This window comes from Lissotriton helveticus, chromosome 3_1 (genome assembly GCF_964261635.1).
Source record: "Lissotriton helveticus chromosome 3_1, aLisHel1.1, whole genome shotgun sequence".
In the NCBI taxonomy this organism is placed as follows: domain Eukaryota; kingdom Metazoa; phylum Chordata; class Amphibia; order Caudata; family Salamandridae; genus Lissotriton; species Lissotriton helveticus.
In genome coordinates, this window is record NC_136061.1 from 1397531169 (window position 1) to 1397548418 (window position 17250).

At 42.6% G+C, this 17250-nt stretch overlaps 1 protein-coding gene across 2 annotated transcripts in view; it reads right to left on the minus strand.

The window, feature by feature from the left end:
* Positions 1-17250, minus strand: part of MYLK (myosin light chain kinase) — a 1918108-nt gene that overhangs the window by 1382990 nt on the left and 517868 nt on the right. For both annotated transcript variants that reach the window (XM_078682035.1, XM_078682036.1), the window contains exon 3: positions 14015-14189. In XM_078682035.1, coding sequence (XP_078538161.1) covers positions 14015-14179 — 165 coding nt within the window. In that variant the 5' untranslated portion in view covers positions 14180-14189. The remainder of the gene's footprint in view (positions 1-14014; positions 14190-17250) is intronic.

Here is a 17250-nt window from a genome sequence, read left to right on the forward strand (position 1 = left end):
GCCATTCCTGGACCAGCCTCTACACTTGCATGACCATCACAGACTCACTCTCTCTCACTCCGTCTACAAGTCTCTCTCACCCATTCGCTCTCTGCCATACCCTCTCTAATTCTCACTCAATTTCATTCAGGTTCTCTCATTTTCTCACTCACTGACACTCAGTCTCACTCGCTTACTCTCACTCTTATTCTTCCTCACAGACTCTTACCCAATTTCTCTCACTCATCCTCACACTTTCTCTCTCACACACACAGCTTTAAAAAAAGTTTTCAAACTTTCACTTACCCTCTGCCACTTAACAGTATTCTGCTTCAGGACCGCCTCAGCTGACAAATCTGAGTCCATGGACCATTTTGCACAAAGCGCCCTCTTTCTGTCATCTCACATTGCAGAGTCTCCAGATTCTACTTTGGGATTGACGGCGCAGGGTCTGAGTTTGCTGTGCGCCTTCAATCACACTAAGTGTGAAACAAGGCCTTGCAATTGGGGAGAGCGCTGACTGGCAGCACTCTGTCAGAGAGCTGTGAGTCCCACTTGAAGATGCTTCTCCTCTCAAACAAAGCACAGCCTGTCAACGCTGTAGGTAAACGAACTGCACACGAGAGCCTGGGAAATCTTTCCTTGCCTGCCAAGACATGAACTGTCTGTACTGTCATTCTGAGAGTCTAGAGCGGCACTGCATAGATCACACACTCAAACTAACAGGGGGGAAAAGGAAGGTGCAATACCCAAACACACAATGAGGCAGATTTGTTTGAAGATGTGCACCAGGAAATTTTTGTCCAAATCAGGTTCTTTGACCAGCAGGTACTTTTTGGATTCATGTTGTAAGGCAAGTACGTAATGATTTTTTTGATTAGGTGTCCATACTCAAAGTTTTATGAGCATAAATAATTTCTTTTTACATTTTGTATGTATCAGACCTTATATAGAGTCTCTGGTCCAAGACAAAACTTGAATGTCAGGGCGAGAGCTCTGCTCAATCACCTTAGTGATCCATCTTTGTATGATGTCATAATTGCCTAAGTGATTCACAATTTTCTGTCACACAAAAATGTGTTACAACCGAATAATGAATCGGTTCCATATATCAAAAGTGTAGAATTGTGATCCGCTCTATCAGTACCATATTCCAAACAGAATAATGGAAACACATTAACTTGTGTTTCTCTTAGTTATGGTCCTAAGCGGTCATCAGTTTGGTGAATCATTCTCTTGATTTAATTATCTCTAATCTCAAATACCAGATATCAACTTTTTCTGTTCTGGTTACACGTTTTTCCATACCTTTACAGCTGGATGATTATGCCAATCAAGATGTCACATAGAAGAGCTTGCCTCATCTTGTACCCACATGACTACATTTCATTGCTCCTCCCATTTCAGGGACTGACCATTGTGTCATCATTAAACTCCAGCCTCTCAACGCCTTCAGAGGGTAATCTGGAACATACATTTCTTGATAAAAACATGCAACTTTTAAAAGAATGAACTTAACTTTGTAGACTCTGTGTACACCAATACTGTGCACCTTGTACCCATAGTTTGTGAAATAATCTTCCAAACATGTTGGCGGGGTCTGGTCTGATTTAAATGGGTGTATATCACAATATATTACAAAGAAATTTTGTCGGACAAATATCATGCCCTTTTTAGGTCGAGCCTAAAGCCAGTGCGCATGGGCTGCTCTACGAGACTTGTGGTGGAGTAGCGAATAGAAGCCCCGCCCACTCTCCGCCCATACTTGCCATTGGCTTGTGTCATTGTCTGTCCTAAATGCTGGCCTCTGATTCGTAAATAGGCTTGTTAGTGCCTCCTTAGTACCTCCTCCTCTTCATCTGCCACCTCCCATGGCGACTGGCCCCTTTACTTCAGTTGTTACACAGTACGTGTTATTTAGACTTTGAGCACTATTTTCTTTAATGAGGTTCTCCTACTGCAGCCACAACATGCCTTGGTGCCTTTCTTTACCTCCCCCTCCCTCCCTCCTTTTGTCTGTGCCTTCTTACCCCACCCAACCTCCCTCCTGTTGTCCATGCCTTCTCACCCCACCCTCCCGTTGTCCGTACCTTCACCCCAATCCCGTTGTCCGTGTCTTCTCCCCACACCCCTGCCCAACCTCCCTCCCATTGTCTGTGCCTTCTCCCCACCCCCTGCCCGCCCTCCCATTACCCGTGCCTTCTCCCCACCTGCCCCTTCACCCTCACGTTGTTCGTGACGCCAACAATTTCCAATGCAATAGGTCTCACGTAAATGTGAGACCTATTGCATTGCAAATGCTTGTATTAGATTTTTCTCCAACTCCATCTTTGTTGTCAGGGGCATTATCGGCTGCTATCCAATCCCTGACTGGAGTCTGCCTGCTGGAATGGATGATAGGCCAAATGAGATCTTAACATGAGAAAGGCAATCAGGTGAAATGCATAAGTGTCTAACATGTCCTTCCCCACCTCCAAATAAACAAGCGGAGAGATTCTCCAAACATCATGGCATTTAATTTGGTTGTGTTTTCTGTCTGTCTGTACCTCGTATCTAGCGGAGGCGGGCCGTGGAAAGGTACCCGCCCGCTCCCTGTTCCTGTTCCTATGTTTTTTAAGGCTGTGTTAGTTCGGATGTCACTGCATCTGCAGCGTATGCTAATGTGTCCAGACGGCTATTTATCCCTGTTCGGTACATCACACAATTGCTTTGTTGGCGTTGACTAGCTACACATTCAAACTCCGCTGGAGCAGTGCTGCGGTCAAGCCTACAACAGGTCGTTCCTGTTTCCCTGATCAGTCCTTTGCAGATCTAGTCTCCACCCTTAGCAGCTTCTCACTGGGTAAAGTTATCGCTTGTGTGTGTTTGGGGTGAGGGGCTGTAAGCCGTGTGTGTGTTTTGGCTGAGAGAGGGGGCAAACATCCTGGGTCCGTTTACATTGCGACACACATCTGAATACTAATTTAAGTCAATGATTTCTACTGTCACTGGAGAACAGACACCAGGACTGATAGCTTTAAGATGCAGTATATGCACTAGTCCCATGCGTACGCCAGTATACATACATACATACTGTTAGACCCGTCAGTCCTTTGGGTGGTCCCTCCTATCTATTATTTATTTTTGTCCCCTTTTTGCCCCTCAATTCCCTTTATTTTTATGCCCACTGGAGTTTTTAAGGTGTTGACCAGGGGGGTTAGGTGCTTCTTGACCCGGTAGTTCCTCAAAAGGGCCTAGAAATCCTTCCTTTTCCCAGGGCAAGTTTGGCTACACAAAGTGGTGGCCAGCAACTGCCATAACTGTTTTACCTCAGGGAAGGGGCTCATAGAACAATATAGGGAGACTCTAGAACCTTCCAGCTGGTTCTGGCAGCCTGAGGTCAGACTATAAAAAGGAGAGGACAAGGGCGGCCATTTTGAAGTCACCAGAGAACTTGATCGGGTCCTGGTGAGGAGTGAGGCAACTGCGAGGGAAGGAAGGCGCACTGTGAGGAGCTAGATTGACTTACGGGCCGGCGGCTCTACTGTGACGACGCAACCCCCCTTCTGTTGACCAAGCCCTACCAGAGTGAAGTTATCAATCGCTCCATAATTCTTTTTGGACAATAAAAGGCATGGCAAACTGACGTCGGAATAGCGGAAGGAAGCTGGTCCGCGATTCCAGATGTAGTGACAACTGATTTGGAAGAGTCATCACAGCCTGTGGTATTTCGGGACTCCGCTCGTATATGGTGAACAGAGCGCCATCTGGCCGGGCTGTGAGCCTTCCTCTCACCAGCACGGAACTTCGAATGCTGAGGTCGCACTGTGAGAGACAAGCGTGCGTCCGTCACTGAAAGCGGAAAGCACACTCACCGTGTGGAACCCCTGAGGTCAGCTGTTAGCTTTCTCAGCGTGGAATCCATCTGCGGTGGAGGTGAAGCGAAGATCAGCAGGCGCCTTGCGAGGACGACGGAAGCCGAGGTAAACCCCAGAAGCCAGACTGCAGCGACGTAGGAAGAGGCGGGATGACGCCAGAGGAGGCCGGACGGAGGCGGAGACCTGCGTGTGTGGAGCCAGAAAGAGGAGGAACGCGGAAGCTTCAGTTAACACTCCCAAGGGCCCACAGAGAGAAGAACGGCGAGCCAAGCCAGCGGGAAGTGGAGCATTCGTCTGACAGGAAAACGGAGCCGGCGCTGAGGGGAACCTGAGAGACAGAGCCACAACACAGAAGTTAGCTGGGGAACCGGAATAGCGGGGGCGGTGGAGGAGATTGCAACCAGGCCCACATTGTGACAGAACAGAAGGCCTAGTCAGTGACCCTTCAGCCTACCAGCTCGCAAAACCAGACTTTCTTCACCAAGAACAGTGTCCTTCGAGCACCGGGCTGGTTCCTCCTAAGACTGCTTGTTATTGGGGTGATATATAAGGGAGAGTTTCCGAGCACAAGTAATCGTTATTAGAGGTTAGGACATAAAGCCGATTCAGGAGTGAGCAGGATTAGTCACTAGGGAATAACATAGTGCAGATAATTGAGGTCTGAGAGGTGTAACCAAAATATCCAGACCATCCCGGAGTAAAGAGTATGCTAGGTGGGTTATGTAATGTGACGGAATGACCTTCCTGTTCCATCTTCTGTTAGATAAACCGCTACGTAATACAATTTTACAAGTGAACCATTGAGGGAACCATTAACTGAACAACTGTAATTCCCAGCTACTGTTGCCTATGAGCACCCCAGGGTAACGTACAATCCGGCTTCTTCACTGGAGCGTGTTATTCTGACTGATTATCTCAATCAAACTGTTATATCTCTGCTGATAAGTTAAGGTGACAGGGTATGTGTGGAAACATTTCCAATGTGGGGAAAAGGAAATCAATTGAAGTAATGTACAGATTTATGAATGCCTCGAATTATCAAATATAGAAACATTTCCTGTGTTAAGGATTTATACTGCTGACAGTCTGAGAGAATCTAAAGATCTACTTTTATAAAACCATTCGTATTTTTCTAAACTGGTGTAGTGTCTCATTTTATGGATGGGCGCTGGATTACTGAAGGGTGTGACGCAAACTTAACGCATGTGCCTTTGGGATAGGCCTTCCTACTCTGTGCCAAGCTACCCTTTGTAGACTGGTAATCCCAGGTCCAACACATACATACATATATACATACATACAGTGACTGCCATTTTCACTTGGGCGTACACACACACTCCATTCCTCTTGAACAGTCACATTATATGCCGGAGCTCATAGCCAATACAGATCTGTTTTTCAAGATGCACCATTCGTAGACTATGTCGCACAAACCCGCTTTATCAAGCAAAGAATGCACAAGCGGAAATGGTATTGAGTATTTACTACTTGAAGTGTTCTGCAGAATTCAAAGTCAGTTGTGCCCAAAAAGGTTACTCGCCTCCAGTTTTTCTACAGGGTAGACTGTGAGCAGCCATCCAAAAAAGCATTTGCAATGCAATAGGTCTCGCATTTGCGAGACTTTAAGCTATTGCCATTGTAAATGGCAATGCCTTTTATTTGTGTATTCAAAACCTGCAAGCGGTGTGTAAACACCCACTTTTTACTTATAGTCCCCGCCTGCCAGAGCCTGGCAGTAAAAGAGGCGCAGTTACTGGCAGCCTTGCTTCCCCTGAACAAAGACTATAAGTACAAAGTGCGCAGTTAAGCACCACTTGCAGCTTTTCAAACCACATAAATAAAAGGCATTGTCATTTACAATGCCAATAGCTCAAACACTCACAAATGCGAGACCTATTGCATTGCAAATGCTTATTTACAAAACTAGCATCTCACTAGTGTAGATTTTCTATTGTCAATTTTAATAGAGATAGAATTTTGAAGATGACATTTGAGATATACTATTTATGTCAGACAATATTCTGGCAACAATATCTGGTGCCACAGCTTTCAGAATCCAGCAACTATTGTTTTTTCTGTTGTCATGTAAGCACTCAGGGTTCTAACCCCTTGGTATCCCTCCAACCATTCTTCATTTTCAACCCCATTATCAATGATCGTGTGTCATCAGTCATTGGACAACTCGTCTCCTGACTGTCGCCTCCCATAAAATACTCAGTTTCAGGCAGGTCCACCACCTACACATGGTGGCCTCAAGCAGGATAGCTTAAAAGAAAGATGAACTTCTACCCAAATTGTTTAAGTAGTAAAATAATTGTGATTTTTCTACATAAGGCTGCCTAGAGCCATCACTGGAAATGCTGACCAACTCAGTTCAAAGTATTTTGATTACTTCTGTAGAATGCACAAAAAAAAGATGAAAAGAGACTACAAAGGAACAGAAAATGGTCCAATATATGTCCTGTACAATTCAAAGGAGGTTCAGCTGTCCTAATATGCATCAAGATTGAAACCTCGAATCCCACAAATAATCAAGGTGACTGGAGGTCATAGGGCTTGGACTATTATTTATAAATGTATCTGCATGCTCACGCAGTGTGCAAGTCGCATCAAACTGTTCATGGGTTTTGGTAGTGAGTACAAGGGTGAAGTGGAGGAGGGTGCAATAATCCAGCATTTGGATAGTCAAGAAGCAAGTGTGAATTTGTGTTATTCACATTCTTTTGAGCCTGCGGGGGAACATTGTGGTTTCAGGCGTGCCTGGGATATCAAGATGGCTTCTTTCTTGCATATATTTAAACAGCAGTAGCTGTGAAATCAGAAGCTGAGCCTTGAAGGACTACCCCCTTGTTCTCTCTTCTAAAAAAAGAGTTAACTCCAGAATACTTTCATGGGCTAAGGATGTAGGCAAAGACATTCATATTGATTGACTATATAGAGGTGCTTGTGAATTTGGAGATTACAAACGAATACTATGATGGAGAGAAAGGAAGGGCTAATGCAAGCTCACAGTGAAGTGTGAGTTCCACCAGTTTGCTCCTCACGAGCAAGCGATTTTAACCACTCGGTTTATACAGGGCACAAATGTTACAAATGATATATGCTACGAAGCATGTATGCCATGATTCATAAAAAGGCACTTGCATATGTGCGCTCCTCTATTATATTTTGTGTGATGTGTACTGATGACAAAAAATAATGGAGAGCAGAAGTGGATGAAGGTACTGTTGACTTCCGTAACCAGGCATTGCAATGAGACGACTTAAACCTCAGCACAGTTGTCTCTTTCGAGCAATTGCTTGCAGTTTATAACGCACAGACTGCAATTTATGGCAGTAAAAAATGGGACTACCGCAATTAAAAAAACTGTAGCCAAAAATACATTTTCCTCACGCCATCTTATCGCTAGGCCCAATCACCCCTGTCAGCTTGGAATGGCGATGGGCATTCGCTCCATGTCTGATATCTTGGCTGAAAATCCTACATTGTTTAGGGAACTGCTATGGACAAATAAACCTGCTTTTATTCTGCATGAACTGGGTAGATTCTTGCCATGCAATGCTCCTGCAAGAGTCTCTGCAGGGTCAGCTCCTCCGTGATGGCGAAGGAGTGTCACCCCACTCGTCAGAGTCAGTGACAGGAAAATAAAATGATAATAAGACAACATAATTTTATTTTTCTGTGACTGGTTTAGGCATGCGGGTAGGGTGGGGCGGGGTGGGGCAGGAAGGTGCAGGGAGCAGTGATGGGCACTTAGAAGTGCACATGTAAGTTTGGCCGGCCGTCCTAGGCTGGCCAAACAGACATGTGCATTTCTATTTCTCCAACCCAGAAAAGAAAGCTCCAGTCTCACAGGGACTATCTGAGCGGCAGATCAGGCCACTCAGACCAATCCCGGTGCAGCATGAGAGTAGCGTATGGATTGGGTAGGGAGCTTGCTTTCCCATAGACTGCTGGGAGAACACAGAGGCAGGCATTGGAGTCAGCGGCAACAAAAGGAAAGGTATGTTTCTATGAAACTATTATTTTCCCTGCCCATTCCTCCCCTTGCCCCTCTGTCTGTCCCCCGCCACCACACCCCCACTTTGGTTTTATGGCGCCACAGTGTAATTCCTATGCTTGCAAAAGCTGCATTGGCACCAGCTTTTGATCAGGAAAGCTGTGGCGTTGGTGCATGTGGTAATACTGGCAGGAGAGACAGCTGATGGGAAATCTGCGAGAAGCCTGGATATTTGCGGAGTTTACGTTTGCGCACAGAGCAATCCAAGGAAATACTAACAATTGAGGGGTGCAGGCATGTGGCATGGAAGATGTGTATCTCAAAGCCCCCCAGAAACAGATGAAAGCCATGCCAGCGCCTGAAGGACAGCACTCGAAGCAGCTGCCTTCTTTAACCACTTGGCTGCTAAGGGGTTTTCCCCTCCCGTGCTGCAGATTTATGAATCACATTATACATGACGAGTTGACCTTGTCATGAGCACAGATTCAGTGTGCCTCATGACGAGTTCACCTTGTCATTAGCATGCAAGTGGCCGTGTTGGATCGCGGCCAGTAAGGAAAACCTAAGTTGGGACTCCTGCAACTCATAGAAAAGGGGAATCTTGGAATGAGATGAAACACTTTACAAATATCCACATTTAATTATAAACAGTAGATAAATTACACGTACTGTAAGTGCTCGAAATGTGTAAACAATAAGTTAATTCACAAAAATAATTCGCAAGATACAGAGATACTCTGATAAATAAATGTACTTAATTCCAGCATTTTCCATTCAGAACTAATACTGACACAAGAGAGTTGCAACAAGATCATAATTTGGCAGATTGTTCCGCCCTGCCAGTACCTCCCCTCCACACCAGACACACACCTCTGGCACTGACTCTCCAAGCTAAGATTAGCTCCCTCACCTCCGACCCTCAGGAATACACTCCAGATCATAATTTTCTTACTCAACGCCCACGATGTCTGGTCTCGCCGTTTTTCGAGATAAGTGAAATATGTTTATAGACTACCATGCTTTGTTCACTGTGTTAAATAATCTACAAGAAAACATTTTGCTAATGCAATATACCCTTTGTGAGTCTCAGCACATCTGTCGTCTCAAGCGCCTACCTGAATGGTCATCTGGTCTTATAGAAGTTCATGCTGCAGCATGTAATTGATCTGATCAATGTAAAGAAATTGCAACGTTCATGGGTAGGACCACACTGCAAAACCTTCTCAGTGGAAAAAAATGTAAACATATATAAATGTGCACACACACATATACATATATATATATATATATATATATACACACACATACATACATGTTGGACTACAAAACCCAGCATCTGCTGCAATCTAACGAACGGCCAATTCAGGGCAGACTTTCCTATGTTAATTAAAGGAACTGCCCAACACACACCAATCTTTCATACGCATCCTGGCCTCTGAAGAAGAAGTGATACTTTGAAACACGTCAGGAGGACGCCTTTGAACTGCTCATTGCTATCGGTGTTTCATGCTTTCCCGTGTACCAATAAAGGTGTAATACCTGCAACAGTGTGGGAGTGCTTCCCTCCGGAGGGCGACTCTCGAGCAGCGATATATACACATACATAAATAAATAAATATATATATATATATATATATATATATATATATATATATATATATATATATATATGCGGTATGTAGCGCCAACAGCCAATATCTGTAAAAGACGAGACGAGACCCAATGGTTGGTGTTTCCTCAAAGATTTATTTTGCCCAACACCAGTTTGCCACGACGCGTTTCGGCTCTCGTGGAGCCTTGATCACATGACGCGGTACACAGGCCAAATCACCATTTTTAAAGTGCACGAGTGCATAATGAACATAGAAGACATACTATATGCGTGAATGCACAACTGATATTAACACAATTCAAAGCATTTAGCAGCACTGTAACAAGAAAATAAATAACATTCAATTCAGTACTCTTGTTCTTAAAATGTAGTGAACTTTGTGATTACTGTATAAATACATAACGTAAACCTCATTTCTTGCTATAGAGGGACCATTAGCGAGGGTGCAGGACACAAAAACGACTAGTCTGCATGTAGGGGGTCACCATATACACAACCATGCTACTACCCCAGTTTTTGTTCATGCAACTATATCAATGACCAACTTAGACTCATTTTGCATAGAAGGGTATAACTTTTGCCCACTGTGGGCACACCTCACATTATTATCAACCGGTTGTTAAATATAAAATAACAATAAGATAAGATTTTAAAACACGTATAAAAATATATATATATATTAAATATACTGTATATAAATAAGTTGGTTCAATGATTAAAAGCAATATATAAATATTTGGTTTTGGTTTATAATGCCCATGTGGGCAAGACCGTCCTCTGTGCAAAGTAGCTAATGGTTTCAGTGCAAATTGGTTGATTGTGCATCTACACGCATTAAAGTGAAAATAACATGGATTAGCAAAAACAATTGTGCCAAAGAAAAAAAAGTGATTAAAAAATGTGATCATAATGATCTACCTGATGGAAAATGTGAAGGATAAGGGAATTAAGTTAATCTAATGGTAAAATAGATGGTAAGTATTTGTTCAGTATAGGACTAAGAGACAAGAACCCCATAAAGTGACACAATTAGAGGTACGTATGGCAGTCTTCACTCTTATTGAGCCCATTAGGCATCTTACTGTCCAGTAAGATGATGTAGCGGGTCTCAAGTTTACGAAGCAGGCCTTCCCTATCGCCTCCCCTGCGTTGTGGTGGCACCCAATCAATAACAAAATAGGTAAGGCCCTGTGGGTTCTTATCGTGGACCAATTCGAAATGTCTGGCCACAGGATATGTGGGGTCAGCATTGGTAATGGCCCTCAGATGTTGCAATATTCTTTTGTGAACCTGGGGCCTAGTGCTGCCCACATACCTGAGCCCACATGGACATTGCAAGACATAGACAGCAAATTCTGTTTTGCAGTTGAGCTTCTCTCTGATCTTAAGTGGGACTGGAGAGAAAGGTATTGTGTACTCAGATCTGCTGCTGCCATTTTTACAGGCCTTGCAAGTTGCACATTTTAAAAACCCTTTGCTTCCTGCAAGCTATGTGCCAGTGGGTACCTCGGGGCTGCTGGAGACCAAACTCGTCTCCATGGACCTAGCTTTTCTATAGGTAATGTTAGGCCTGATTGTCACCAAATTACCAATCACAGGGTCACTTCTAATGAGAAACCAATTGTTTTTTTCTATATTGCGAATGGTTTTGTGTTGGTTACTGAAAGTCATTATCAGTCTTGTTTCATTATTAGCCTCAGTATGACTGATTTTGCCTTTGGCTTCCGTTGTAGGCAGCAAAAGCTCTCTCCCAACAGAGTTGGCCCTCTTTTGAGCAGAGTTGATGGTAAGCAGATCATAGCCTCTGGCCAGAAATCTAGATCTGCAATCCTCTTGTGCTTTGAGACAGTCAAATTCATTGCTACATATCCGTCTGATGCGGAGCATCTCCCCATAGGGGATGCTCTTTATCAGGTGGAGAGGGTGGTGGCTGTGGGCATGTAGTAAGGTATTACCTGCTGTAGGCTTCCTATGTAATCTGGTGTGCATTATGTCATTATCAATATATACCTCCACATCCAGAAATACAATCAATTTAGAACTTATTGTGCTAGTGAAATGCAAATTCAAGTTGTTTACATTCAACTGATCAATAAATGCCTCAGCATCTGCCTCAGAACCATCCCAGATCAAAAACAGATCATCAATGTAACGCCACCAACCTTTAACCTTGAGTTCCATGGTGGCTGAAAAATCTATATATATATACATAAATATAAATATATATATTTATAAGGAAAAAACACAAAGGGTAAAGGTGAAGGAACGTTATACTTAGGTGAAACTGTCAGTTAAACTAACTAAACCAATTAAATTCACCAGTTCTAGCGGTCTCAAGTAACTAGAACTTGTCCCTAAAGTAACTATAACTCACGCCCCCCTCCATGCACAGTGTTGTCATCAATGATGTCATTTCAGATGCTGCAGTGATGTTATCAATGTCATCATGGAACATGTCATGAATAATGTAATGTAAGAGGTCGTTAGCTGCACTTTATAAATCCTGATTGATTTATTAAAGTTCACGCCAACTGCAATGGAGTGTGGGCCAGATGCAGGGAACAAGTTAGCCCTGCTGAAAAAGTTTCCTTCTCATAGTCCAGCGTTCATTCAAACCTTCAGGATTTCCCAGTTGGAGCTCAACTGATGCCAGCCAAGGGTCCAGTAATGGCGGTACTTGTGTAAATCGTCAGCTGCATTGACGATTTACAGGAGGAACGCCGAAGAAAGAACTCTTAAAAAATGATAACAGAACCAAAATTGAAGGTGGTCGGAACCACAACACAAGCTTGTACCTGAGCTAAATAAACAAAGATCTTTTTTCAAATTGAACTGTGATCCGAATTACTGACAAAACTGTGTTAACAAAAAGCAAAGATCACTCGAAGTAAAGACACAGGCATCAACATCTGAGACAAACTAGCAGATAGTACCCAGTCACAGCCCTGAAGAGAACCCCAAGAATTGTATTGGGGCTCAAAACGCGTCAGCATTTTTTCAACCAGAGGGGACATATTCAATAGATATAAATCCACTTGCAGGGAATAGTTTTTTGTTTAAATAGGACTATCCTAAAGAGTTCAAATAGTGTTCCAGCTAGCATCAGCCTTATAATGAATTAACAAAATGTTAAGTGAATTAAGATAATGTTTGCTTAATTTTCCAAATCATGTGTGGTTTAAGTGCATAAACATTTCTTCTTTTTTATGCAAATCATTTTTGTCTAATGTATTGTGCATTTATGTAATAGTTGAGATATTTGGTTGTAAAGAATATGATTTGAATGCATCTTTAATGTGGGAACAATTATGTGTTTCCCTTGTTCAGATTGAAAAGATAAATAACTTTCATCCAAAAGAGATAATGATGAGTAAATAAATACTGCAGACCAAAGATATCAGTAAATGGTCTGAGTCTGTTCAAGTAATATACAGCGTTGAATATGACGGCTAGATCACTTGTTGTTCTAACCTTTTAAAACTGGCATTTTCAAAATTGTAATCTAAAATCCTACTTTACCATTAACAAGGTGTTTAAATTATAGTTCATTGGCGATCAAGCATTTCTACCTGTTTCCAAACAAAAGGTATCCCTTATTAAGTGTAATCCAATGTTATCATATGGGAGAGATAGGCCTCGCTGTGGTGAAAAATGAATTTCGGAGTTTTTAACTACCAGGACATGTAAAACTTTAAAGTACAGGTACAGGTTTTTAAATACAGAGCACCTTGCCTTATAGGATGTTTACAGTCTAACCTTAGGGGTGACTTGTGTATTAAAAAGGGAGTTTTAGGGTTGGTAAATGGTTTATTTTGCAAGATGGAATTGGCAGTTTAATACTGCACACAGTCAGCTATGGCAGGGTTGAGAAATCTTTTTTAAAAACCATATGAGTGGGTGGCACAACAAATTTAGCAGTACCACAAGTAGTATTTAACGCAGAGATTCGGTTCTGAATTAAATGTTCCACTTGAGTGTAAACCAATTTTACCATGTTTTGAGGAGTGAGCACAAGCACTGGTTTGCACTGGTTAGCAGTGGTAAAGAGCCCAGAGTCCTAAAAGCCAACACAAATGTGTTCAGAAAACAAAGGGGTGAAATTCAAAGGTTTGAGGGTGACCCTGCCAAGAGGACCAAGTCCAACAGCATGCAAGCTCCCATCATGATTTTTCCCTTAAAAGAAAGGGTAAGTTCTGGGTTTGCAAATTCTCACTAATGAAGACACATTGTTAATCTTCAGTGATCCCTTACAAGCTTAGAATGTCATAATCTAAAGGCAGCACTACTTTAAATATGTCACCTGTCAGAGGCCGACATTTCTCAAGAAATGTTCGCTAATCATTAATGTGATTGGTCCTGCTTGAGGCTTGTTGAAGGAATGTAGTGAAAGTGTCTTAAAGGCAACTAAGCTCAGCAGCTGGTAAATGTCAATCAAGTTCAATGAAACCTAAAAAAAATTAAATCTTTCCTCTTAATAAACAATTGTGAATAGCTAGGACAGTCTGATAAAAATGAAGAAAAAAAAAACATGCGTGTCCTTTTTAAGCATTATTAAATTTGCCTTACCTTTCCATCAAACCTCGCGGTGCCCCCAAGGACGACTCGGATATTCCTGGGAGGAAGTGTGAAGGCTGGGGCTTCAGTAGGGATGGCTGTGTTGATGCTTGGATGGTCCAAGTTCAAGGATGCTCTAGAAATACGGGCGGGGGTGAGCAGCGTGAGATCCCCCATCCTCAGTTATCTGCTGGGGAAAAACAAAAGGCATTTAATATCATCTGAATGCTACATTTTGAAGCACATTCTGGAGTGAATTATTTTCCCTGAGCTGGGAACTCAACTCCAAAGAAAAGGTTGAAATAGCCGAGTTGGCATAGAAAAATAATACCCATAAAAGAAAAAGGCTGTTTTCATTGGCTTAACTTTAGAAATGTGTCTATGGAAAATGTGATTTTGCACACCATTCTTTCAACATCTTGAAATGTCTGTATGAGGTCGTCTAAAGAGAAAAAAAGGCTCTGTAGGTATTTTACTCTTTCAGTACTACAGAAGCGACAAGGAAATGGCATAAGACTTCAAGGTCACAGCATGAAATAATTAGCAAAAGTGATGACTTCGCCAGTGACTGTGCAATAAAAACTCACAGCCAGACTTTGCAGTGCACCCAGTGCTTCATTTTTGAAGGTGGACGCAGGTGTTTGGCACTGGTACCTATTTATGTGGCTGGGATCGATTTTTCATCGTCCAACTTTGGCAGAGCACAAGAAAGACAAAAGCAGAAAAGGGAGAAAGGAGGTAGAACAGAAAGGTAGGAAAACAGCAACAAAGGGGGAAGGCAGAGATGAAAAAGACCATACAAAAGTGAGCTAAAGAGGGACGGCGAGCAGGATGGTAGAAGGAGGGGCCTTAAAGCGTAATAATGACTAGGCCGCCTTGGTATATTGCAGTGATCTGTGCTATCCAGGGACATTTGAAGCATTTTGGAGGCCCAATGCCAAAAATATTTTTGGAGCCCCTGTTCGGAACGGCTTTACATTTACGATCAAATTTCAGATTTTTCACGCCCTCTTTGGCCAGTTGACGGACACTGCACAGGCATACTGGTCCAAATTCTAATTTGTTTCTATCTACTATTAGGGGACAGTGATGTGTGTTTTCAATCTTGTAATATAGCAACAGCTCCCTAGTATTATTGCAAATAATCTCTGCGACTGAGATACTCTTGATCTAAAAGGAGCATTTTTCTGAATGTTGCATGGTGTTGAAAATCAACCATTTCTGTTCAAAATATCTGTAATAACCTCCCACACATCATTGGTATTAAAAACACATTAAAGGAAAATAGTATTTTTAATAATCTATGTTTAAGTGTCATTCAAGGTCATCAGGGCAGGACTGTGTGGAGAACTGAGCCATATCTCTCAAGGGGCCCCTGAAAGGCTGGAGCCCTGGGCCAGAGCCCACTTTGCCCATGCCTTAAAACGTCTCTGGTGCTAACAGAGAGCTTTTAAGAAAAAATGTTGAGTACCTGCGCTTTTTTTTCTCCACAAATCAAACACAGTGCTAAGTACAGGAAGCCATACTACATATACTCTCTACCACAAGACACCAAGCTTAACACTCTCTCCGAAACACTGGAGACTCAGATTTCCGGGATCTTTCCCTCAAACCCAGGCACACTGGTCATTGAATACTACTTATTTAACATGACGTAGGGATTTCCCAGACAGTCCTTGACATATTTTGCATGGTAAATTAATCCTCCTTCCATTGAACCCAAGCTACCGGCCATATAGTCTAAAGTTTGCCTCAAAAGTAGGTTAATTTGCAGTGGAGGCTGGTGACTTTACAAAGTGGTAGGGCGTACAAATTGGGGACAAAGGAGCGAGTGAAGTGCTGATATAAGAATGGTTCAGGGTGGTTCTGCACTGAGAAAACTGAGTGGAACTATGATTTGATTCGATTGGGCAACTTATAAAGCGAGAACAAATGCCAGAGGGTGTCAAGTCGCTAAAGTGGTTAGTCTCACAGGGGGTGAGAGCATCATCCCTTTTCTAAAAAAAATTTTACAAGGCAAAAAGCCAGGTCTTCAAGGACTTACGGAAAGGAAGGTGGGCTTCTAGGCAAGAGATGGATGGAAGGAGAGTGTTCCAAAGCTTAGATGCCCCCACAGCAAAAGCTCTCCCTCCCCTTCTTGCTCTGCGAAACCTAGGAATAACCAACAGGCTTTTGCCAGCAGAACACAACTGTCTATTGGGAACATACCGTTGGAAGAGAAGCTTAATTCCCACAATACCTGCATTGTTAAGTGCCTTATGAACAATGCATACAGCCTTACACACAATTCGCTTGGCAGCTGGGAGCCAGCACAGTTTCCGAATAGCAGCAGAGGCCGAATGATATTTAGTAAGATCCAAAATGAGTCTTGCTACAGCATTCTGGACAAGCTGCAACTTATCAATGGCTGTCTTATTAATGTCCAGGTAGAGCACATTGCAATAATCCATCCTGGACACAATCAATGCCACAGCCGCTTGTTAACACGCAGAGAGAGAGAAAATTAAATACCTTCCTAGAGGTCTTAATAACCAAAAAACAGGATGATACTGTTTTATTGACCCGAGGATTAAAGGACAGATTGTTGTCAACTAGGACACCAAGATTCTTTGCCAAGTCAGAATGTCTGTTTTACAAAACAAGGGAAACCTAGAAAGTATGCCATAGGGACCTTGGGCAGTAACGTATTTTAAAGAACAATGGTCCCTATTTTGGAAGGAAAAATAGAGAAACACAATAATCATACGCTTAAATGTATCGTATGTCTTTTGTCCAGCCGGACAAGAATTTATTTTCATATAGGTTCAATTAATTGTGATTCAAAACATTAAATACCAAGTGGGCACACCCGTGACCCACAGAACACAAGACAAACCAACGAAAAACAGAATGGCCAAAGGCAGGGTATAAAATGTGTCTGTATGTTTGTAATCACTTATGACAGACTTAGATAACCAGTTACACACCATTGATCATTACAATATTATAAAATCATATTGCATATGGTGTTTTTAGTGTCGACGACGTTTCGATGCTATTCACAACAGTATAAAGCGTCATCTTCAGGACAAAAGATAAATCATTGTTGTCTTAAACTTAATCACATGTATAGCCTATATCGCATTAGTTTGAAGGAGCAGGTAGATGTACCGGTAATGGAACGCACATTAGGATCCATAAATAGTGGCGGCAGTCATTAGATCATTATTAGGCCCGCTATTCAGCGCGAGCAGGAGCTTCCAGGCCCT